Below are 27,152 nucleotides of genomic sequence, written 5' to 3' on the forward strand. Positions count from 1 at the left end.
TTTACCCCTACAACATCCTCAGGGTTCAGGGCTCAGTCTTGGCAACAAACCCCATTAACATCCTCCATTTAACGCACTGACTAGACTTTCATTTCACCAATTCAGGTCTGAGAAAACTGAGTAATCCCAAACGCTAATAATACTTTTGAACACTCATACAAGGTTTTCTAGTTTCTTCTTTGGCGAGCTTTAATCATTACATCTATCAACCTTTAATTTAAGTTTCCAATTCACTATCAATGCTTGTGACTGTTTTAATACCTCAACATATGGACGACTAAATAAAATACATGAAAATGAAAAAGTCAAGTGCACCTATGCGTTCAAAAATTCATTCTATAAATTTATGGAAAAATAAATAGTATAAACCAACACATCTTTAGTCATACAGAATGCACAAGGTTTCCTAAACCTGTCTATAACATCCATCCTCTTGTTTTAAAACAGACAATGATGATAACATGTCTTAAACCCGGTTGTATGCAACTGACTTGCTAAAGAGACTGCGAATATATGCGACTTGAAGTGCACTAGCAGCAGCCAGTAAAACATACTCTCCGATAGTGTAGCCTAAAAGACGCTTCCTTGTGCTCTCGTTTGCTGCAGCAAAAAATAATAATTAATAATAATGAACATGATTTGAGCAATCAGTAAGCAGCTACATCATTTACACTACAAAAAGCAAAATTGTAATAAAAGTCAGAGCAGTTTTTTTAATTGATGTCAGATATTTGTGATGCAAATCCAGAAAGAGTAGAGCACACAACTTTTGGAGGGACAAAATTATTTGAAAGCCTGCCTAGACACACAACATCAGACACCATGAAATTCAAAGTGCCAAGCCTCATTCCAGCTCTTGGAGCACCAACACACTTTTTATATAGAAGCCTTACAATCACACACACTTCAATGAATGTGTGAATCTTCATCCATAATTTGGTAAAAGACATTCAGGGAAAAGCAACATTTATTTGAAGTGTGAATACAATTCATGTTTTATAATGTCCTAGAGCTGAGACAAGGTGGGTATATTTGAGGCATGATTCACAATGTGCTTAAATAGGGTGCAAATAGCATCAGTGTCATATATACTTATTTGTATCTTAAATCAAACAGAAACAAGATAAAATGAAAGCTACAAACAATCAAGTAATTGTTCATAACCTCCAATAGGTCTCTACAACTGAAACAAATCTGGAATATTTATACCTGGGTAATTGTTATAAGAAAGATGAATACACGAACAAAGCAGTAAGCTCCTATGGAGATGGAGCTGGCAAACTGTTGATTACAGGAATTGCCAGATCCTTTGAAGCATAAAGTTGAGAGAGGACAATTAACACTTCAGAAACAGCTACATAGCACCGAGGAAAGATAAAATGATTTTATATTGATCTTGAGGCCATTATCAGTTCCTTACAACATATGCTGACATCTCATAGGATTTTGGAACGGTTAAAATGCTTGTCTTTCTCAAGGCTGCTATCAGTTTCTAACAAGTTAAGATGACATCCTGTAGGATTTTGGAATTGTTCCGAAATTCCTAAACTTTCACATTACAACTTCTTGGAAATTCTTACTTTATTCTCTAGCCTTTCCAGTACAACATAGAACAAACCATTCAGGTAATAAGTTGCCAGTAGTGATATACAAAAAGTGCTGACTCCTTAAGAACTATTAGTTTTGGCTGACGATGGAGAATTATGGGTTACACAATTGGAGGTACTTCTTGCCATCCCCTTTGGCTGTAAACTAGATCTGAGTCTAGGCTTCTTGTAGGACAATGAGACATTATTGGCCAAGCCAGTTGCAACTGCAACAAGCACAGCTGACTTATATTCACACAAAACTCAAGTTCACATGTGCCAACCATTAATTTGAACTGAAAAAATAACACTTATGTATCAAGCATTTTTTATATGGCAAGAAAGAGGAATTTCTACGTAGTGTAACACACTGATGCTCAAAATAAAAGCACTCCATTGGCTATCTAAGTTAATTTCATGTCTCCCAAATACACTTGAAACAAGTGTAAACACATTTGGGGATTGGTAGACTGCTACTCTGCGATCAATCATATATATTCATAAATGAACATAAATTCAGGAAATTACCAGAAATAACATATTACATAAATTCATGACATAATCCAATTCAAAGGGAAAAGAAAAGCAAGAAAAGAAATATCTTACTATGACGATGTCGAGCATCACGTGCTTTTAAGTACTTCTGCTCAGCTGTAACAGACTCCAAAGCCTCCCTCAGCTCAGCAATTTTTACATTAATGGGGTCCAAATGTTCTGCAGCACACAGCCAAGTAAACGTCAGGTATATATCAAAATAGAGAATAGTACAAAGAGTATCTGCAACAGACACATTGCTTAGGCAAACAAAATTGAACAAGCAAATACAGTTGCACCAATAAGAATAGCAAAAGTCTTTGTGGTAGTAATTTACAGCCTAAACTAGTACATACATAGATGTGAAGTATCATAACAAACTAAAAACACATCTACACATGAATAGGACAAACCATCTTTGGCAAGGTTATGTTCATTGGGAATGTGGCCCACGTGAATGTAGAAAGAAACTGTTTCTGGCGTTGAATAGGGATTGCGAAAACAAAACTTGTACATTCCACTTCGTGGAGCTTTAAATTCAAACTTATCCCCAGATGTCCCAGTCAAAGTGTGCACTACATTTCCGGCAGGAGATGTCACCTGAGTGAAAGCCCACGATGAAATACAATACATGATTAACATTTGATAATAATATAAATGGGTTCAAATGATAAAAATCACACTGAAACATAATCACAAAATTTTCTAGTCAGTTTTGCCATGAAGACTAGCCAACTAAGCACTAGCCACAGAACTTTAGTTGTTTTTACTTGGCCTATAAAGTATGATAACCCACACATCATAACCCCTTATTTCCAAACATAACTACATTGTCAAATTTATGCAGGCATAAAATGTAAACCCCTCCTGGTTGAAATGGATACTATTCCATGTCAAAAAAAAAAAAAAAAAAAAAACCAAATTAGGATGATAGATGATAAAATTGTTTTGTTATTATCAACCCTAGACGCGCAGAGGTTTCTTTGAAAATTCTCTCCTTTTCAACAAAGACAATCTCTAATAATTAAGGTTCAACTTACAGTTTGCTAAACATACGAGATTCAACTCAAAATCATCTTTTCAAATCCAAATTGTCATTAAGGTCAAACTCCAATTTTATACGATTCCCAGCCATTCAGCCTTAATTGAAACAAAAAGATAACTAACGAAATTCAACATAATAGACAACCTAAGCCATCAAATCATCGATAATTTCATAAACAATTGGATCTAGTAAAATTGGGGACAATGTGTATGCTTACAGTGAAATCGCAGCGGGTGATCAGCCCCAGAAGATGTCGTGGTCAACTACGACGAAATTTCCCGAAACGGTGTCGCCTTCGTAAATGACGTACTCGGAAATACATTCCTCTTCGTTTACCGTCACCGAAGGGACGAGATACGCCGATCAAACTCACAAGGAGAGCTACTATATCATGTACGCGCTACAAGTCTCTGCCTCTGCCTTCTCTCCATCTTCAGATTTTGATTTGATTTTGATATTTTTTTCTTCTGGGGGAGGGTATTCGATTTTTATTTCGTGCGGAATTAGAGAGAAGGAGGTCTTCACGGGTTTTAACTTGTTACATCGATGAACGATTTTGGCTTTGGTATTAAATATTTTTTGTAGTTGGGAAGGACAGTGCAACGCGGCGTCGTTGTGATGTTGTAACTGAGCATGAGACCATGAGAATTGGGTCGTGGCCGCAACACCTAACATAGACCTTGAAATCCTATGTTCACAAAAACTATTATAATATAGAGTAAATGACATGTTCCCCCCCAGGTTCAGTAAATCCTAGGTTGGTATCCCGATTTTATAAATTCTAGATTCCCACCATTAAATGGATGTCGTTAGTGACAACATAGGGCATATAGTTCTTTAACCAATTACCGTTAAACTTCTCCTTCTTCATCTCCCCTTCTCTTCTTCACAGCCCTTCCAACCCTCCATCCCTACACCACCACGCCAGCGCCTCTTCTTTTTCTTCTCCCCTTCTTTTTTTTTCTTCTCTTCTCTTCTTCTCTCCTCCTCCTCCTCCTCTTCTTTTCTTCTTTTTGCTCCTCCTCTCTTTTGTTCTTCCCTTCTTTCTCCTTGTCCGAATAAGCTCCGAGGCGGCTGGATTTGGCCGCCGTAAGGCCATCACACTGTGGCCAGATTTGGGTTGCCGCTTTTTTCCTTCTTCTTCTCTCAACAAAACCTCAGTTTCATTTCTCTCTCCCAGGTAACTCCTGCATTTCCAATCTGGGTTTTTAGGTGAGTTTGTGGCTAAGTTTGTGGTGGTTTTTGGGTGGGTTTGTGACTGAATTTGTGAGTGATTTTGATGTTGGATTTTGGGTGTTTTTGAGGCTGAATTTTGAGTGATTTGGTGGTGGATGTTGGGTGGGTTTGTGGCTGAATTTGTGAGTGATTTGGTGGTGGTTTTTGGGTGGGTTTGGGCTGAATTTGTGATTTGTTTGGTGGTGGTTTTTGGTTGGGTTTGTGACTGAATTGTGAGTGATTTGGTGTGGTTTTTGGAGGGGTTTGGGCTGGATTTATGAGTGTCTGGTGATGGTTTTTGGGTTGTTTTGTCGCTGATGTGGTGAGTGATTTGTGGTGCTTGTTTGGCGTGGAGCTTTGAGTTTGAGGGATTGTGATGGTGGTGGATGAGTGGAAAGGTGGTGGGTGGTGGTGGGGCTTCGGGGGGTTTTGGTCATAGTGGTGTTGAAAGGTGGTGGTGAATGGTGATGGCTAGATGGTGGTGGGTGAGGTGATTCCGCCAGAATCAGACGGTGGTGGCCTGAAACGGCAACCGTTTTAGATGAAAGAAAAAAGAAGTGGGAGGTGGAGGCAGAGATGAAGAAGAAATGGGAAGGAAGAGAGAAAAATACAATTTTAGCCTTTAACAGATAAAATAAAGGAAACGGTATCCTTTTAAGGGTAGGAATCTGAAATTTATGAAACCAGGGGTACCACTTGGATTTCAATAAACCTTGGGTGGGAACATGTCGTTTACTATAATAGTAATTATTATTATATATCTATGGTTAATAAGAATGTCTAAAATTAATAGGAGAAATTATTTAATTAACTTCACAAAATTAAAATAAAAAATATTTTTTTGTTCTTTAATGTTTCAATATCTCTCCAATCCGTAATCTTTTTAAATAGTATGAACATGGAAAACATTAACTTACAAATTTTCCAAATTAAAATTAAATAGATTAACTATATCCAATAAAATCTTATGATATAATTAATTAAAAATTGACTTAAAAATAGTCCTATAACATGTTAAGTTACACGTAAATTGGTTCGAACACTTTGGTCATTAAAAAAAAAACATATATATATTATATTTGTCTCATCCATATTTTTTTGTCCTAGGTTTATGTCGTCTGTGATAATTGATAATTGCAATATTATATATATTTGTTGGATATTTTGTTTTTCTAATTGATCGCCCATATTTAAATTCACAAAAATTGGTGATTATAATTTTTTAATTAATCCTCACTTTCACCATTAAGGATATTTATTTATGGATTTCAAAATAGAAAATTAATAATTTCCTAAGTTTTTTTAGAAAAATATCAAACTCCACCTCAGCCTTTTTTATTATATATTTTTTTTCTTTCTTTACCAATAACTTACTCTTTCAATCTTCAAAAATTTTTATTTAGTTCGGATAAATTTATCAAGAAACAATAATCTTAGGTTTAATTAGGGTGACACGGGTAGGCGGTAACCAGAACCTGCGGGTAGAACCGAACTGGCACTGTAACGCCCCACTTGAGATACGTAACCTTGTTTATGGTATGGCCTAAAGGTTACTGATTGCTCCTAAATGAGATTGTTTATTGTTCATGTTGTTTGGTTGGCCCTTTTGAGTTTAGTTTTGGGTTTGGTTGAGTGTGTACCCAAGAATTGGTCAAGACTTGACGGATTTGGAGTTGAGCCTTGCGCCTTCGCGGCGGGGCGAGAAGAAGCTTCGCCACGGTGACGTCACTCTGAATTTGCAATGTCGATTCTGTAATTCTTCGCCGGGCGACAAAGAATTCTTCGCCGCGGCGAAGAGCCGAATAAAATGTGTATTGAGGTTTCTAGAGAATCTTACATAGGGGCAAAATGACTTTCTACCCTTAGTTAGCAGGAAAAGTGGGGAGTAAAATGTAAGAGAATTTTATGGAGATATGCTAGAATGGGGGTGTGAGTGTAATGAATCAAAGGTCAAGGTGGAATTTTCAAGAAGATCAAGGGCAATATGGGAATGAATGAATATATTTTGAGCTAAAAAGGTTGAAGCTTAGTGACCCTTCATTTCACCCATTTTCACTGCCTCTTCATCCCTCATTTTCTCTCAATTCCTCACTCAATCTTCCAAAGGATTTTTGAGAGTTTTGAGTTGGACTTGACAAAGAATTGATCCTAAACAATAAGAGGTAAGAATCCCCACTCTAGATATGAGTTTTATTTATGTAAGGGTTAAGTTCTTACTAAGTTTATGTTTAGGAAATAAGGAAAGCTAAGGTCCACAAGAGTAAAGAACTTTAGTGAAGACTACTCAAGTATGAGGTAAGTAAATCCAACCAAGCTAAAGTTTAAACAATCTTGAGTGGAGATTTCTTTATGCATTATATATGATGCTTGTTGAGAAATTGAGTAGAATATATGTTTACTTGTTGAGAATTGGTTGAGATGAATATTCATATTGTGTTTATTGGATATGCATCCTTTATGAGAAGTGTTATGTGTGATGAGTTTGAGATGATTTGGAGGAGATTGAGTGATTTTTAGGGATTGTTCTATATGATAGGATTTATGTCCATAGAAGGGAGTTTTCTTCCCATTTTGGATGATTAAAAAGAGAAATAGAGGTGTAGTTAGAGAGGAGTTTTGTGTATTATGAGATGTTTGATTAAATGCCTAAAGAATATGAGCATGAGTTGTGAACCTTAATTCTTGCAACTATGCATATTGGCATTTCATAAGTGCATTAATGGAGCTAAACCATCCATAGCAATTGTGCATATGAGTAATAGCTTGAAAGAGAGTAGAGTTTTGAGTATAAGCTCAATTATGAGTAATAGCTTAAGAAAGAGTAGAGAACTTTGTGAAAGACTACTCTAGAGTTAAGTTATACTATAGTACTAGCTTGAAAAGAGATGAATATTAGCTTGAGCAAGAGTAGAGATTTTGTGAATAGACTACTTCAGAATAAGCTACACTATGAGTAATAGCTTGAGAAAGAGTAGAGAATTTTGAGTATAAGCTACACTATGAGTAATAGCTTGAGAAGAGTAGAGAATTTTGAGTATAAGCTACACTATGAGTAATAGCTTAAGAGAGTAGAGAATTTTGAGTATAAGCTCACTATGAGTAATAGCTTAAGAGAGAGTAGAATTTGGTATAAGCTCCACTATGAGTAATAGCTTGAGAAAGAGAGTAGAGATGTTGAATAAGCAACTCTAAAGTAAAGAGAATGAGGACGTAGGTGTGCGATGGGGAACCCATGAGTATGAGTAAGTCACGAGAGTGGGTGCTTTGTGATCCCCAGTCGTGCCTCCGGAAGATGTGGGCCGTGACAGTCACAGAGATGGACATGAGGTTCCAGCCGTGCCTCCGGTAAATTGGGGCCGTACATTAGTAGAGAGAGAGATACACTCACGTGGCTAAGGGTTTCGAATCCATCATGCATGACCAAGTCTGATCGGCAAAGAATGAGTAGAATGGTCACGAGAGTGGGTTGGTGCTTTTGTGATCTCCACCCGGCCGTGCCTCCGGTAAGATGAGGCCGTGACATGCAAGTGAGGAAGAATGACCAAACATGAAAGAATAAAGGAGACAATGAGTAGGGTTACGAAGTGTGGGATGTACCCACCGTGCCTCCGGTAGATATGAGCCGTGACCTACAACAGAAAGTTAACAGAGATGGTTTTGAGAAAGAGAGACAAAGAGAATCATGAGTCACGTAGAGCGGGAGAAGTCCCGGCCGTGCCTCCGGTAAGATGGGGCCGTGACATTTAAAGAGAGAGTTATTAGAAAATAATTATAAAATGAGAAAGAGTAATAGAGAGAATTAAAAGATGAGAAAGCTTGAGAAAGCTTGAGAAAGAATAGAAAGCTTGAGAAAGAATGAGAGAGTATGAGAAAGAATGAGAGAGTTTGAGCTATGTAGAATAGAGAGTAGAAGAAAGAAACATGTAGTCTTTTTGCATTAATTGCATGTACATCTCATACTGCATGCACCATGATTTCTTCCATGGTTAGTGAGAGTATGTGAGAATAGAGAAACCAGATTTTCCTTCATGGTAGTATGATGAGAATAAGAGAGAACCATGATTTTCCTTATGGTGAGTAAATAAGAGAAGGAGAAAAGAGAATAAAAGCAGAGAGAAAAAGAATAAAAAGAGCAGAACAGAGTTAAAGGAGATAAAAAATATTAGAAAGAAAGAGAAAACAGTGAGAATTAGAAATAGAAGAACGTTAGAGTAAGGAAAGAACCAAAGAGTGAGTTGCGGGACATGTAGTAGAAGATTTACTTACTGAGCATTGTTGTGCTCACCCCATTGTTCTTCTCTGTTTTGCAGGAAATAGAGGCAGCGGTCGATGGACTTCTAGGAGCGGAAGTATTGGCACCACTGTCCACCGCTATGATATTTTGTATTAAGTAGAAATTTTTTAATGCATATATTTTGAATTTGTAAATATTATCTTTTATGAGTAAAGAAAAGTTTGAGCCCACTATCTTTCATACGCTATGTATACTATAATTTACATAGTATGTAATATAGAATAGTAGTAGAGAGCAGGTGTTACAGGCTTTGTGCGGGTGGGTTTCGGTTCCATTTTATTGGAACCAACACTGTGCGGTTCCGTTTCTTATGTGTGAGGAACCGGAACCGAAATCAGAATCTGGAAAAAGAACCTGAAACGGTACCCGGTTTGGAACCTGTAGCAGGTATCTGATTTGAAACCGATTTTTGGAACCTAAGCTCCAATGAAATATTTGTGAATAATGGGGGGTTTCATTATTTTCCATATAAAAAATTTAAAATAGAAAAAGTTAAATTTTAGAATCCCTAATTAATAAATATACAATGATACTTATTACATATAAACTACACCATATTAAAAATTTTAATATAATAATATATTATTATTAAAGTTTTGATTAATTAAGTGTAAATTGGAATTAGGATCCAATTAAAAGTTTTTATTGTATTAAAAGAATCATTTTTTAATAAATTGTATATTTGATTGAATAATAATATATTTAGTTATTTACTTTCAATTATCAAGTTCTAAGTTACTATATTAAATTACATTTAATTAATTATTTATGATAAATTGATAAACATTATAATTTAATTACTAATTAATATCATACTTAATCAATTATAACATTACAAAACGATTACTTAATTAATTGTAATTTTAATAACATTACTAATTAATTTATAGTTAATTACTTTAGCATTACATTAATGATTATCTACTTAATTAATTGACTTATAACATTTAATTATTACTTAATTAAATATTAGAAATTAATTAATTATAGCATTACATTAGATTTATAGTATAATTAGTTAATTACTTAATTAATTATAATATTTCATTGCAAACATTAGTATAAGACTTAATTAAATAATTAAAATTTAATTAATTATAATATTACATTCAAATTTATACTATGGTTACTTAATTCACTATAACATACATTATAGTATGATTACATGTAACGCTCCACTTGAGGTACGTACTTAAGTTGTTGTTTTGCTTAAATATTTATTGATTCAGCTTTATTGAGTTTATATGTTGAGTTGGTTGAGTGTTTACCTTGAAATTGGGTGAGTTTGAGGAATTTTAGAATTTCAGTATTCGCCGCGGCGACGTTGGCTTTGGAGTAGGCGGTGTAGGCTCTGTCTTTCTTCGCCGCGGCGACGAGCCGACTAAAGTGTGTATGAGATTTCTAGATATTTTTCCATGGGTTAATGACCATTCTACCCCTAATTAGCAGGAAAAGGGGAGTAAATGTAAGTAAATTTCATGAAGAATGGGTTAGTATGGGGGGTGTGAGTGTAAGAATCAAAGGATATAGATGAAATTTCAAAAGAGATCAAGGGCAAAGTTGGGAAGTGTTGATTTTCTCATGAGCTAAAAGGGCTATGTAATAACCCTCCATTTCTTCTTCTCCACTGCCATATCCTTCTCTCAATTCTCTCCATTTTGCTTTCAATTGTTTCCAAGATTTCTAAGGATTTAGAGAGCTTTTAAGTAATTGTAGTAGAGATTCATTCATAAAGCATCCTAAGTAAGGATTCTTGCTTTAGATGGGAGTTTGCTTATAGTTTATATTGAAGTCTTATTGGTTGTTATTGCTATTGTTTGTTGTTTGAGTTGTAAAGAGAAGACAAGACAACAAGGGAAGAAAAAGTGCAAGAGAAGTCACTTTTGCACAAGGTAAGTAATATCTAATCAAGTTGAGACTTGAGTAGTTTTGAGTATAGGTGTGAGTAGAGATTTAGCATGTAGAGATGTATTATGCTTGTTAAAAATTGAGTTGAGATGAGATTCTATTTTGGTGATGGTGTGGATATGCTTTATGTATGAGAAATGTGTAAATGTGTATTGAGAATAGAAATTGAGTTGTAAGTTTGGAAAGATGATGTGTAAACCTTTTTTGGAAGTGTTTTCTTTGACAGTGTTTATGGTTATTGAGGAGTTCTCTCCCAATTTGGATTGCTATAGAATATAATAAGTAGTCATTAGAGTAGAGATTTTGCATGCACATGAATTGCTTGATGAAATGCCTAAGAGAAATATGAGCATGAATTATGAACCTTAATTCTTGCAACATTGCATATTGGCATTTCCTAATTGCATTAATGAGCATTAATAAGCATAAACCACCCATGTGCATTAATTGTGTATTGGGTAATTAGCTTGAGAGAGAGAGTAGAGACTTTTGAGTATAAGTCACACTATGAGTATTAGTTTGAGAAAGAGTAGAGAATGTTGAGAATAAGCTTCTCCATTAGTAAAGAGAAAGAGAAATTGAGCATTAGAGAATAAAAGAGAGAAAAGTGCTAATAAAGAGAATAGAGTAGGTTGTGCGATGGGGAACCCGTGAGCAATGAGTAGAGTATTCCCGCATGTACACCTCATTGAGAGAGCGGCATGAGTATGAGAGAAAAGTGGTGTAGCCCGTGAGAGTGCATGCGGATGAGGGCTATACCCGAGAGTACCCGCGAGATAAATTATATACTCACATGGCCAAGGGTTCTGAATCCATGCATAACCGAGTCCGATCGGCTAGAATGAGTAGAAGTCACGAATAGTGGGAGCGAGTCCTGGCCGTGCCTCCGGTAAGATGAGGCCGTGACCTACAAAAGAGAGTGAGTAGCAAAAGTTATTAGAAAGAGAAAATAGAGAAAGGCATAAAAGAGAAAGTAAATGAGATTTTTGTAAAGAAAGAATCAGAGAGAAAGTTACGGGGATAGATGAGTAGAGGATTTACTTACTGAGCCTTAGTTGTGCTCACCCCATTGTTTTCTATGTTTTTGCAGGACTTAGGTGAGGACACGGTCGGATGGGCGTCGACAAGCGAAAGGAAATGGCTACACTGTCCACCCTACTTTTGATGTTTTTGTACATGATACAGCTTTTGTATAAAGAATGTATATGTTTAATAAAAGAAAAATTTGGACCCAACTTTTATGATATTTTACATGTATTTCACTATGCATATTTTATGAGAATACGAGTAGAAAGCAGTCTTTACATTACATAATTAATTATAATATTACATAATTAAATGATTACTTAATTGATTATGACATTATATTATAAATATTAGTAATTACTAATTTACTACATAAATATTAGCACAATACTTAATTAAATGATTAGATATTTGATTAATTATAACATTACATTATGAATTTACAGTACGATTGCTTAATTAATTGTAACATTAATTAAATGATTACTTAATTAATTATAACATTCTATTATANAGGGTAGGAATCTGAAATTTATGAAACCAGGGGTACCACTTGGATTTCAATAAACCTTGGGTGGGAACATGTCGTTTACTATAATAGTAATTATTATTATTATATCTATGGTTAATAAGAATGTCTAAAATTAATAGGAGAAATTATTTAATTAACTTCACAAAAATTAAAATAAAAAAATATTTTTTTGTTCTTTAAATGTTTCAATATCTCTCCAATCCGTAATCTTTTTATAATAGTATGAAACACGGAAACAATTAACTTACAAAATTTCCAAATAAAAATTAAAATACATTAACTATATCCAATAAAATCTTATGATATAATTAATTAAAAATTGACTTAAAATAGTCCTATAACATGTTAAGTTACACGTAAATTGGTTCGAACATCTTTGGTCATTAAAAAAAAAAACATATAATATATTATATTTGTCTCATTCATATTTTTTTGTCCTTAGGTTTATGTCGTCTGTGATAATTGATAAGTTGCAATATTATATATAAATTTGTTGGATAATTTTGTTTTTCTAATTGATCGCCCATATTTAAATTCACAAAAATTGGTGATTATAATTTTTTAATTAATCCTCACTTTCACCATTAAGGATATTTATTTATGGATTTCAAAATATAGAAATTAATAAATTTCCTAAGTTTTTTTAGAAAAATATCAAACTCCACCTCAGCCTTTTATTATTATATATTTTTTTCTTTCTTTACCAATAACTTACTCTTTTCAATCTTCAAAAATTTTTATTTAGTTCGGATAAATTTATCAAGAAAACAATAATCTTAGGTTTAATTAGGGGTGACACGGGTAGCGGGTAGAACCAGAACCTGCGGGTAGAACCGGAACTGGCACTGTAACGCCCCACTTGAGATACGTAACCATTGTTTATGGTATGGCCTAAAGGGTTACTGAATTGCTCCTAAATGAGATTGTTTATTGTTCATGTTGTTTGGTTGGCCCTTGGTTGAGTTTATGTTTTGGGTTTGGTTGAGTGTGTACCCAAGAATTGGTCAAGACTTGACGGATTTTGGAGTTGCAGCCTTCGCCGGGGCGAGGAAGAAGCTTCGCCACGGTGACGTCGACTCTGAATTTGCAATGTCGATTCTGTAATTCTTCGCCGGGGCGACAAAGAATTCTTCGCCGCGGCGAAGAGCCGAATAAAATGTGTATTGAGGTTTCTAGAGAATTCTTACATAGGGGCAAAATGACCTTTCTACCCTTAGTTAGCAGGAAAAGTGGGGAGTAAAATGTAAGAGAATTTTATGGAGAATATGCTAGAATGGGGGTGTGAGTGTAATGAATCAAAGGTCAAGGATGGAATTTTCAAGAAAGATCAAGGGCAATATGGGAATGAATGAATATATTTTGAGCTAAAAAGGGTTGAAGCTTAGTGAACCCTTCATTTCACCCATTTTCACTGCCTCTTCATCCCTCATTTTCTCTCAATTCCTCACTCAATCTTCCAAAGGATTTTTGAGAGTTTTGAGTTGGAACTTGACAAAGAATTGATCCTAAACAATAAGAGGTAAGAATCCCCACTCTAGATATGAGTTTTATTTATGTAAGGGTTAAGTTCTTACTAAGTTTATGTTTAGGAAATAAGGGAAAGCTAAGGTCCAACAAGAGTAAAGAACTTTAGTGAAGACTACTCAAGTATGAGGTAAGTAAATCCAACTCAAGCTAAAGTTTAAACAATCTTTGAGTGGAGATTTCTTTATGCATGTATATATGATGCTTGTTGAGAAATTGAGTAGAGATATATGTTTACTTGTTGAGAAATTGAGTTGAGATGAATATTCATATTGTGTTTATTGGATATGCATCCTTTATGAGAAGTGTTGATGTGTGATGAGTTTGAGATGAAGTTGGAGGAGATTGAGTGATTTTTAGGGAGTGTTCTTATATGATAGGAGTTATGTCCATAGAAGGGAGTTTCTTCCCATTTTGGATGATTAAAAAGAGAAATAGAGGTGTAGTTAGAGAGGAGTTTTTGTATGCATATGAGATGTTTGATTAAATGCCTAAGAGAAATATGAGCATGAGTTGTGAACCTTAATTCTTGCAACATTGCATATTGGCATTTCATAAGTGCATTAATGAGCATAAACCATCCCGATGCAATTGTGCATATGAGTAATAGCTTGAAAGAGAGTAGAGCTTTTGAGTATAAGCTCAATTATGAGTAATAAGCTTAAGAAAGAGTAGAGAACTTTGTGAAAGACTACTCTAGAGTTAAGTTATACTATAGTACTAGCTTGAAAAGAGATGAATATTAGCTTGAGCAAGAGTAGAGATTTTGTGAATAGACTACTTCAGAATAAGCTACACTATGAGTAATAGCTGAGAAAGAGTAGAGAATTTTGAGTATAAGCTACACTATGAGTAATAGCTTGAGAAGAGTAGAGAATTTTGAGTATAAGCTACACTATGAGTAATAGCTTAAGAGAGTAGAGAATTTTGAGTATAAGCTCACTATGAGTAATAGCTTAAGAGAGAGTAGAGATTTGGTATAAGCTCCACTATGAGTAATAGCTTGAGAAAGAGAGTAGAGAATGTTGAATAAGCAACTCTAAAGTAAAGAGAATGAGGACGTAGGTGTGCGATGGGGAACCCATGAGTATGAGTAAGTCACGAGAGTGGGTGCTTTGTGATCCCCAGTCGTGCCTCCGTGAAGATGGGGCCGTGACAGTCACAGAGATGGACATGAGGTTCCAGCCGTGCCTCCGGTAAATGGGGCCGTACATTAGAGAGAGAGAGATACACTCACGTGGCTAAGGGTTTCGAATCCATCATGCATGACCAAGTCTGATCGGCAAAGAATGAGTAGAATGGTCACGAGAGTGGGTTGGTGCTTTGTGATCTCCACCCGGCCGTGCCTCCGGTAAGATGAGGCCGTGACATGCAAGTGAGGAAGAATGACCAAACATGAAAGAATAAAGGAGACAATGAGTAGGGTTACGAAGTGTGGGATGTACCCACCGTGCCTCCGGTAGATATGAGCCGTGACCTACAACAGAAAGTTAACAGAGATGGTTTGAGAAAGAGAGACAAGAGAATCATTGAGTCACGTAGAGCGGGAGAAGTCCCGGCCGTGCCTCCGGTAAGATGGGGCCGTGACATTTAAAGAGAGAGTTAGTAGAAAATAATTATAAAATGAGAAAGAGTAATAGAGAGAATTAAAAGATGAGAAAGCTTGAGAAAGCTTGAGAAAGAATAGAAAGCTTGAGAAAGAATGAGAGAGTATGAGAAAGAATGAGAGAGTTTGAGCTAGTAGAATAGAGAGTAGAAGAAAGAAACATGTAGTCTTTTTGCATTAATTGCATGTACATCTCATACATGCATGCACCATGATTTCTTCCATGGTTAGTGAGAGTATGATGAGAATAGAGAAACCATGATTTTCCTTCATGGTAGTATGATGAGAATAAGAGAGAACCATGATTTTCCTTATGGTGGTAAATAAGAGAAGGAGAAAAGAGAATAAAAGCAGAGAGAAAAAGAATAAAAAAGCAGAACAGAGTTAAAGGAGATAAAAAATATTAGAAAGAAAGAGAAAACAGTGAGAATTAGAAATAGAAGAACGTTAGAGTAAGGAAAGAACCAAAGAGTGAGTTGCGGGGACATGTAGTAGAAGATTTACTTACTGAGCATTGTTGTGCTCACCCCATTGTTCTTCTCTGTTTTGCAGGAAATAGAGCAGCGGTCGATGGACTTCTAGGAGCGGAAGTATTGGCACCACTGTCCACCGCTATGATATTTTGTATTAAGTAGAAATTTTTTAATGCATATATTTTGAATTTGTAAATATTATCTTTTATGAGTAAAGAAAAGTTTGAGCCCACTATCTTTCATACGCTATGTATACTATATTTACATAGTATGTAATATAGAATAGTAGTAGAGAGCAGGTGTTACAGGCTTTGTGCGGGTGGGTTTCGGTTCCATTTTATTGGAACCAACACTGTGCGGTTCCGTTTCTATGTGTGAGGAACCGGAACCGAAATCAGAATCTGGAAAAAGAACCTGAAACGGTACCCGCGTTTGGAACCTGTACAGGTATCTGATTTGAAACCGATTTTTGGAACCTAAGCTCCAATGAAATATTTGTGAATAATGGGGGGTTTCATTATTTTCATATAAAAAATTTAAAATAGAAAAAGTTAAAATTTTAGAATCCCTAATTAATAAATATACAAGATACTTATTACATATAAACTACACCATATTAAAAATTTTAATATATAATATATTATTATTAAAGTTTTGATTAATTAAGTGTAAATTGGAATTAGGATCCAATTAAAAGTTTTTTATTGTATTAAAAGAATCATTTTTTAATAAATTGTATATTTGATTGAATAATAATATATTTAGTTATTTACTTCAATATCAAGTTCTAAGTTACTATATTAAATTACATTTAATTAATTATTTATGATAAATTGATAAACATTATAATTTAATTACTAATTAATATCATACTTAATCAATTATAACATTACAAAACGATTACTTAATTAATTGTAATTTTATAACATTACTAATTAATTTATAGTTAATTATTTAGCATTACATTAATGATTACTACTTAATTAATTGACTTATAACATTTAATTATTACTTAATTAAATATTAGAAATTAATTAATTATAGCATTACATTAGATTTATAGTATAATTAGTTAATTACTTAATTAATTATAATATTTCATTGCAAACATTAGTATAAGACTTAATTAAATAATTAAAATTTAATTAATTATATATTACATTCAAATTTATACTTGGTTACTTAATTCACTATAACATTACATTAAGTATGATTACATGTAACGCTCCACTTGAGGTACGTACTTAAGTTTGTTGTTTTGCTTAAATATTTATTGATTCAGCTTTATTGAGTTTATATGTTGAGTTGGTTGAGTGTTTACCTTGAAATTGGGTGAGTTTTGAGGAATTTTAGAATTTCAGTATTCGCCGCGGCGACGTTGGCTTTGAGTAAGGCGGTGTAGGCTCTGTCTTTCTTCGCCGCGGCGACGAGCCGACTAAATGTGTATGAGATTTCTAGATATTTTTCCATGGGTTAATGACCATTCTACCCCTAATTAGCAGGAAAAGGGGAGTAAAATGTAAGTAAATTTCATGAAGAATGGTTAGTATGGGGGGTGTGAGTGTAATGAATCAAAGGATATAGATGAAATTTCAAAGAGATCAAGGGCAAAGTTGGGAAGTGTTGATTTTCTCATGAGCTAAAAGGGCTATTGTAATAAACCCTCCATTTCTTCTTCTCCACTGCCATATCCATTCTCTCAATTCTCTCCATTTTGCTTTCAATTGTTCCAAGATTTCTAAGGATTTAGAGAGCTTTTAAGTAATTTTGATAGAGATTTCATCTAAAGCATCCTAAGTAAGGATTCTTGCTTTAGATGAGTTTGCTTATATTTATATTGAAGTCTTATTTGGTTGTTATTGCTATTGTTTTGTTGTTTTGAGTTGTAAAGAGAAGACAAGACAACAAGGGAAGAAAAAGTGCAAGAGAAGTCACTTTTGCACAAGGTAAGTAATATCTAATCAAGTTGAGACTTGAGTAAGTTTTGAGTATAGTTGTGAGTAGAGATTTATGCATGTAGAGATGTATTATGCTTGTTAAAAAATTGAGTTGAGATGAGATTCTATTTTGGTGATGGTTGGATATGCTTTATGTATGAGAAATGTGTAAATGTGTATTGAGAAGTAGAAATTGAGTTGAAGTTGAAAGATGATGTGTAAACCTTTTTGGAAGTGTTTTCTTTGACAGGTTATTGGTTATTGAGGAGTTCTCTCCCATTGGATGGCTAAGAATATATAAGTAGTCATTAGAGTAGAGATTTTTTGCATGCACATGAATGCTTGATGAATGCCTAAGGAAATATGAGCATGAATTATGAACCTAATTCTTGCAACATTGCAATTGGCATTTCCTAATTGCATTATGACATAATAACCATAACAACCATGTGCATTAATTGTGTATTGGGTAATTAGCTTGAGAGAGAGAAGTAGAGACTTTTGAGTATAAGTCACCTATGAGTATTGTTTGAGAAAGAGTAGAGAATTTTGAGAATAAGCTTCCCCATAGTAAAGAGAAAAGAAATTGAGCATTAGAGATAAAAGAGAGAAAAGTGCTAATAAAGAATAGAGTAGTTTGTGCGATGGGGAACCCGTGAGCAATGAGTAGAGTATTCCCGCATGTACACCTCATTGAGAAGCGGCATGAGTTGAGAGAAAAGGGTGTAGCCCGTGAGGTGCATGCGGATGAGGGCTATACCCGGAGTACCCGAGCGAGATAAATTATATACTCACATGGCCAAGGGTTCTGAATCCATGCATAACCGAGTCCGATCGGGCTAGAATTTAGAAGTCACGAATATTGGGGCGAGTCCTGGCCGTGCCTCCGGTAGAGAGGCCGTGACCTACAAAGAGAGTGAGTAGCAAAGTTTTAGAAAGAGAAATAGAGAAAGCATAAAAGAAGAAGTAATGAGATTTTTGTAAAGAAAGAATCAGAGAGAAGTTACGGGGATAGATGAGTAGATGTTTACTTACTGGCCTTAGTTGTGCTCACCCCATTGTTTTCTATGTTTTGCAGAGTACTTTGAGGACACGGTCGGATGGGCGTCGACAAGCGAAAGGAAATGGCTAACTGTCCACCCTACTTTTGATGTTTTGTACATATACAGCTTTTGTATAAAGAATGTAATGTTTAATAAAAGAAAATTTGGACCCAACTTTTATGATATTTACATGTATTTCACTATGCATATTTTTAAATACAGAGAAAGCAGTCTTTACATTACATAATTAATTATAATATTACATAATTAAAATGATTACTTATTGATTATGACATTATATTATAATATGTATTACTAATTTACTACATAATATTAGCACATACTTAATTAAATGATTAGATATTGATTAATTAAACATTACATTATGAATTTACAGTACGATTGCTTATTATGTAACATTAATTAAATATTACTTAATTAATTATAACATTCTATATATACAAATTGATTATAAATTATTTAAAGATGTATAATATGATTACTTAATTCATTGTAACATTTTATTATAGTATGATTACATAATTAATTATAACATATAATAATTAGATAATTATTTAATTGATTATGACATTTATATAATTAATTATAACATTACATTATAAATAAATAATTACTTAATTAATGATTAAATTAATTAATTAAGCATTACATTATGTTAAATAATCCTTAATTAAATTATAACATTATTACATTATATATATTATGATCACTTAATTAATTATAGCATTACATAGTTAAATGTTCCTTATTAGTTATAATTTATAACTTACATATAAACATGAATAATTTACTACATTATTACATTACTTAATTAATGGTAAAATTTAATTAATATAATACATTAAAAATTTATAGTATGATTACTTAATTCACTGTAACATTACATTATATGTATGATCACATAATTAATTATAACATAACATAATTAATATTACTTAATTTTATGACATTATTTATAATATTATAATTATTAATTTACTACTAAACATTAGCACCAATACTTAATTAAATGATTCGAATTTCATTATTAGACATTACTTATAAATTTATAGTAACATTACTATTCTTGTAACATTACATTATATTAAATGATTACTTAATTAATTATAACATTATATTATAAACAATTAATTATATATTATTATTAAAGCATTTATAGTATGATTACTTAATTTATAAGTATGATTACATAATATTATATATTATAAATTACATGATTATGACTATATTATAACATTTATTAAACATTACATTATAACACATGATTACTTAATTAAATTATTATAAATTTAATTAATTAAGCATTACATTATAGTTATAATTACTTAATTAAATAAAACATTATTATATTACATTATATTATGATCCTTAATTAATTTAAGCATTACAATTAAATGATTACTTATTTTAAATTTAACATTACATTAAATGTTAGATTTACTACATTATTACATTATTATTAAAATGATTAAATTAATTATTATATCGTTACATTATAGAGTTATAGTATGATTACTTAATCAATTATAACATTCCATTATAAATATTAGTATATTAATTAATGATATAAATTTAATTAATTTAATATTAATTATAGATTTAAGTATATTACTTAATTTATTATAACATACATTATAGTATGACACATAATTCTTATAACATTATTATTAAATGATTACTAATTGATATAACATATATTATAAACATTAATAATTTCACTACATAAACATTAGCACAATACTTATGGGGTGTTTGTCTAAGCTTATAAGCTGTCAAACTAGCTTATAAACTCTAAAATTAAGTTGACCTATTTGTTTATAACTTTTTGAGCTTATAAGCAAAAAAAAGATAAGTTGGAGGGAAGGTACTTTTTTTTTTTTTTTTTTTTTTTTTTTTTTTTGCTTAAAGCACTCTGTTTATAAGTTGTTTGCCCAAGTATTTACCACATTATCCTTGTTTTAATTTAAAATACCTTATTTATGTAGTACCTTTTTAGTCATTTTATAATAAATGTACTTAAACCACATTTTACCAAACACTCAACTACTTATCAGTCCCTTATAATACTTTAACCAAACATAATTGCTTAAAATTTCAATACTTATAAGCTAAATATCTTATAAGCACTTGTTGTTTATAAGCTAAAATTAGCTTATAAGCACTTGTTGTTTATAAGCTAATTTTCATAAGCTCAGACAAACACCCCCTTAATTATAATTAGAAATTTAATTAATTAGAACATATTAACATTACATTATAATTTATAGTACAATTACTTAATTACACTGTAACATTACATTATAAACAAATGTTACTTAATTAAATTATTACGTAATTAATTATAACATTATCACATTACATTATAATTATGGTCACTTAATTAATTATAGCATTAATAATAATGATTACTTAATTAGTTATAAATTTAACTACATTATAAACATTATTATTTACTACTTAGTCATTAGTACATTACTTAATTAAATAGTTAAAAATCTAATTAATGTAACATTACATTATAAATTTATAGTATGATTACTTAATTAATTATAACATTAGTACAATATTTAATTAAATAATTAGAATTTAATTAATTATAACATTATATTATACATGTATAGTATGATTACTTAATTATTATAACATTTATTATAATTAAATAATTACTTAACTAATTACATATTATAATTATTATAAACATTAACAATTATACACTTAAATTACATTTACAGATAATAATTGTTTGTGTTTGGTTTTGATTTATAATTTTATGTGAATTGTGATGAATTGATTGAATTCAAGTGTTGCCTAGAGATTAGAGGATTTATAGTTACATTGGACACAATGAATGAGTAATCAAATTGTTAGGGGTGTATTTGAAAACTTTTAAGTTTTTTGTTATTTTTTAAAACTAATAGGGGGTAATTGATTTTTATATGGTACCTTGAAGGAACTGGAACCTACATCTTAGGTTCCGGTTCCTTGAATTTAAGAATCTGTACTGTGTGGTTCTGGTTCTTTTTTTTGGGAATCTGTACTATGCGGTTTAAATTTTGGTTCCCCTAAAAAATACAGGATACTTGAAACCGCTCACCCCTAAGTTTAATCTCTTTCCTTGTGGTCAGATGACAAATCCTTTAACTATTAGATCTTAACTAATTATCTTAGTTTATTTGATCTGTAAGGTATTTTGTGGTTATGAGGATTAGGTAGACTTGATTGGTAATTGTGTCGGGATAGTTAGTTATTAAAAAAAAAAATCTTAGGTTTATGCCTTTATGGGTTTTGAATTTCAAAGTATTGGAAATTATTTACTTAATAAAACTTTAAAATTTTAATTGTATCTTCTCAGTCTTTTTGGTATACGTAAAATCAAAATATTTGATTGAATTAACAAGCAATAGTTGCTTTCTGCATAAAAAAAAAAAAAAAAAAGTCAAGTAGAATTTAACTATCTTTAAACTTTTTTAAAAAATTAATTTTTTATATTTAGTAGTTTACAGATGGCAACCCGACCCATAATTGCATTGCTGACTCCTGTAGTTGGTCGGTGGTCCTACCGACATGTTTGATATTATTATATGAGGCCGAACGACTTGCGCATACCCAAGGTTTATTGAAACGACAAGTTGATACTTAAAAGATTTTAAAACGACAAATAGATACCTTCCGTCATGTTCTGTTAGTGATTTCTGTTTATTAATAGTGAAAAGACAAAAATACCCTTGACAGTTTATTATTTTAGTTTTTTATAAATTTAAAAATTTTCAAAAAACCCCCTAAGTTTGCTAATTTAACCAAACACCCCCATATATAAAAAGTTTGATAAATGACAAAAACACCCCCACCACTCGCAGTGCCAGATTCCGACCACCACCGCCGGAATCTGGCCAAAAAATTGCGTTACGACACATACCCATCGGATCTGTGTCTTAACGTGTCGATCTGGCCTTTTTCGGCCAGATCGGTGGCTGATTTGGCCGGAAAAGGCCAGATCTACGGCTAGATCTGGCCGTCGACGTCACAGATGGAGTTTTGCGGCATGACGGCCAGATCTGGCCTTTTCCGGCCAGATCAGCCACGGATCTGGCCAGAAAAGGCCAGATCGACACGTTAAGACACAGATCCGATGGGTCTGTGTCGTAACGCAATTTTCCGGCCAGATTCCAGCGGTGGTGGCCGGAATCTGGCACTGCGGGTGGTGGAGGTGTTTTTGTCATTTATCAAACTTTTTATATATGGGGGTGTTTGGTTAAATTAGCAAATTTAGGGGTTTTTTTTGAAAATTTTTAAATTTATAAAAAACTAAAATAATAAACTATCAAGGGTATTTTAGTCTTTTCACTATTAATAAACATAAATCACTAATAGAACATGACGAAAGATACCTATTTATCGTTTCAAAACCTTTTGAATACTAACTTGTCGTTTCAATAAACCTTGGATATGTGTAAATCGTTCTCCCATTATATTATCAATAGAAGCTGGTAGGAGAAAGGAGGTAGATCAAACCAAACACGTAACAATTACTATGATTGAAATTTTTTTTTTTTTAATGCTTGATTTTGACATAATTATTTATATGTGTAAAATGTTCAAAAATTTTAGAAACTATACCTAATAGATTTATGAGATTTGAATATGAGGTTGAGATTATATATGTTTATAAAAAATAGATAGATAAGAAATTTTTTTATAATGATAGAATGTTTAAAGTAAATTTTATATTCATTATTATTTTATTGTTCTTTTACTATTTTTATAATGTTATCCATAAAACATATAAACATGAAAAAAAAGCTTTGTTTATAGAGAAAAATAATGAAGCTTAAATATTTATTTAACTCTTATTTATCCAACCTTCTGTTTTAATCAATTTATACACTTTTAAAATCAATGTAATAAATGTTTTTTTTGGTAAATTGTCTTGATATTAAGAGCTCTTATTGATATCTTAAATGAGATGAAATTATTATAAAATGTTTGTAAAATGATATGATAGTTTTAACAGTTAATATACTTTGTTTTTAGGCACTTGCTGAGCTGATCAGCGTGACTTTTTAGTCACAACTTGGTATATATAAAACCAATCTAACTACTAAGCTTCTGATTAAGCTGATGCAGAGAAATGGAGGAGGAAATCGGAAGTCTGTGTCGCTAGGGTTAAATTGGGCACTCAGGGATTGGAGGGAGTATCAAGTACCGTTGTGTATTCTGTTATATTATCTATTCTATTCAATTCCAATTTACTGATGTGAAGCATACGGATTTTAGTTTCTAGTTGAATCAAGAATTCGTTTATTCTAAATCAGCAACTACTGTGCAATACTGTTGGTCTGTCTTCATTTTTTTTTTTTTTTTTTTTTTTGGTTCTATGTCGCTAAAATCAATTTCTGGTTTTCCTATTATCAGTATGATGCCTTCAACCTTGTATTTACAGGAAAGTCAATATCTTGTAAATAGTAGAGTTCTCTAACTTTGATCCTTTTCTCTTTAAGGAAATTATAGACCTTCCTCAAACTTGATTCAAGGAGGGTCTCTCCTCACACTAAGAGAGACAAAGAGTCTTTGAGACAACTAACCTCTGAGCCAAAAGATTTAACGGAAACCATGCAACTAAATCCTCTTTTAACATGAGAGCTTTTAGGACCTGATCCTAAATGTTCAGGAAGTAAAGCTTTCATGCAGATGCTGTGATCATTTCACAGACTGAAGTACTTACAGCTCTTTTAGGAGATTTCTCTTTTTTAAAATAAAATCTGGGCGGGTTTAGGTAACTGAACTAACTAGCGCATGCGTCATTCTGCCAACTATTGGATTTTCTAGGATTATAAATCTTGTGGTTGGATGAATGTTCTAACTCTTCATCTTGATCCATTTGAAAATTTTGATCTGGAAGAAGGAAATGGAATGATTGAACATAGCCTTAATCTCAGAGTTGTTAATTTAAACTGTCTTTAACTTTTACATGAATTTATGTTTCTAGTAGTTTATTCAGATAAGCTTCACAGCTCATAAGCATATATATTGATAAGGATAAATATGGTGGTTATCTCCAGCTAAACTTCATACTTGAATTCAATAAATCAGAAGGCCCAGATATAATGAATGGATTTAGGATCTCCATTCCTGATCCGAAAATGGTTACTACAAAGTAGAAAACATCTACTTAATAGCAACTATATCTCTTAGAACCAGGGAATTGGCCAGTGGGACAAACCTTTTTGAGTATTATTTTCTCATGATATCCTTTTGTGGCTTACAGGTATCCAAGTTGGGCTTTGGGTGTGGTGGACTTTCTGGAATACTCAATGTCCTCTTTCCCATGAAGCGGACGTTCAATATAAGAGAAGCATTTTCTAGGGGTATCACCTTCTTTGATACAGCTGATGTTTATGGAGAAAATCACGACAATGAATACATGGTTGGAAAGGTATGCTTTTCAAATTCAAGTTCAAACCTCAGTTGAGCAAATTAATGAAAATATGTATCAAATATGGACAAACTCTTATTGCTTTAAATCAGAAGGTCCCAGATATAATGAATAGATTTAGAATCTGTAGCAATCCCACCCAACCATGACCCATGTCCCAAAAGGAACAGGAAAGAGAAAATGAAAGGTTCTTGCTGGAAAAAAAAATGATCTATATAATCAGGAAGAAATGCATCAAAGCACATGGTAATATGTGATCGAATCATCAAAAGTAATAAGATGCACTCGTTTGCATACAAGAATCTGACTGTTGTGTGCACTCTGTTCACTGTGGTCAATCTAAGATGTCTCTTTCACAGGATTGTCCTGAGAAGCATATACCCCAACGTGATCAAAAGAGTATTTTCTTGTAGGCCTTGAAGCAACTTCCTCGGGAGAAAATTCAGTTAGCAACCAAATTTGGAATTACGTATCAGAGGGGTTTCAGTTTGGAGCCAAAGGTAACCCTGAATATGTTCGGGAATCCTGTGAAGCTAGTCTTAACGGCTTGATGTGGACTAATTGATCTCTACTATCAGCATCGTGTGGACACTTCAGTGCCAAAGAGGATACTGTAAGTGTGATGGACATTTTATCTTGTAAATGTTTTCTACTCAATAATTTACATTCAAAGTACCAGAAGGCATTTAAATGTCTTGGTTGCTTGCTTTGGTTCACTGTTGTAAGGTAGATGGGGGAGCTCAAGAAACTGGTGTGGAAGGAAAAATAAAGTATATTGGGTTGTCTGAAGCCAGCATCGACACAATAGAAGAGCACATGCAGTTCATCCATCACTGCTTACAGATGGAGTATTCTCTATGGACCCGTGAAATTGAAGATGAAATAATTCCTCTTTGCAGGTCTGTTGATATATTGCTATGATGTTGATATTCATCCCAAATTTGTAAAATAGCTTTAATTAGGATTGTTGTCCTCTCAGTTTTGGACCTAACTAAGGATCAGATGCATTCATGAAATTTGACAGTTCACTTGTGAATTATTATTTTTCTCATCATTTTTTGAATCTTCCTTTTCCTGATGTCTTCATCACAGAGACCTTGGTATTGGACTGGTGGCATATAGTCCTCTTGGTCACGGGTTCTTTGGTGGAAAGGCAGTTTTGGAGAGTTGCCGACTGAGAGTCTGTTGGTATGTACCTCAAATAGATAATATATTAACGGGGTCACATTTATCTGTAGATTGTTTCGTATACATGAACACAGAAAATTCTTTTCTGGGACAGAATTTACTCTGATTTATCCAACTGGGCCACCCAGCAATCTTTTACAGTGTAGTTGTTATTTACATTTAGATGTTCCGGTACAGGCTGCACATCCTAGGTTCATGGGGGAGAATTTGGAGAAGAACAAGCTTCTATATTCCGTTTTGCCAATCTTGCTGCAAAGCATGCCTGCACTCCTGCGCAACGGGCTCTGGCATGGCTCTTCCACCAGGGAGATGATATAGTACCCATCCCTGGTATCTTATACTCTTTCTTCTTAAAACACCATCTCTGTTGTATTGCCTTTTTCTTCTGTTGAATGAAGGGGTCACAGTTGTCAAACCGGATATTGCAAAACAAAATTTCGAAAGCAAACAAACCTTTTACATGAGCTAATATAAACTTATTTGTTGAAATTGAGGGACAGCTAAAGTAAGAATCTTGATTTTATAGACTTTTTTTGTTGAAATTGCAGGGACAACTAAATTGAAGAACCTTGATCGCAACATTGGAGCTTGGCAGTGAAACTTACAGAAGAAGATTTGAAGAAATAGTGATGCTGTTCCCATTGATAAAGTGAGTGGCCAAAGGGATATGGATGTTATGGCTAATTATTCCTGGAGTTTGCTGAACCCCATCAAAGTGAAATCAATTATAATACTCACAGAGTATCGATTTACGACTCTATATAGATACCATAGTGTGAACTTGTGA

At 33.0% G+C, this 27,152-nt stretch overlaps 1 protein-coding gene and 1 pseudogene across 1 annotated transcript; one reads left to right on the plus strand and one right to left on the minus strand.

Moving 5' to 3' along the window:
• Positions 1-322: 322 nt before the first annotated feature.
• LOC116109806 (transmembrane emp24 domain-containing protein p24beta3) lies at positions 323-3,606 on the minus strand. Its single transcript, XM_031396035.1, has 4 exons — positions 3,383-3,606; positions 2,534-2,720; positions 2,193-2,300; positions 323-600 (listed from the first exon to the last, which is right to left on the minus strand). Exons 2-4 carry the CDS (start codon positions 2,634-2,636, stop codon positions 467-469), a joined length of 345 nt encoding a protein of 114 aa, XP_031251895.1. The 5' UTR covers positions 2,637-2,720; positions 3,383-3,606; the 3' UTR covers positions 323-466.
• On the plus strand, positions 3,467-27,152 carry LOC116109737 (annotated as a pseudogene).

The sequence above is a fragment of the Pistacia vera genome, unplaced genomic scaffold (genome assembly GCF_008641045.1).
Source record: "Pistacia vera cultivar Batoury unplaced genomic scaffold, PisVer_v2 Contig59, whole genome shotgun sequence".
NCBI lineage: Eukaryota > Viridiplantae > Streptophyta > Magnoliopsida > Sapindales > Anacardiaceae > Pistacia > Pistacia vera.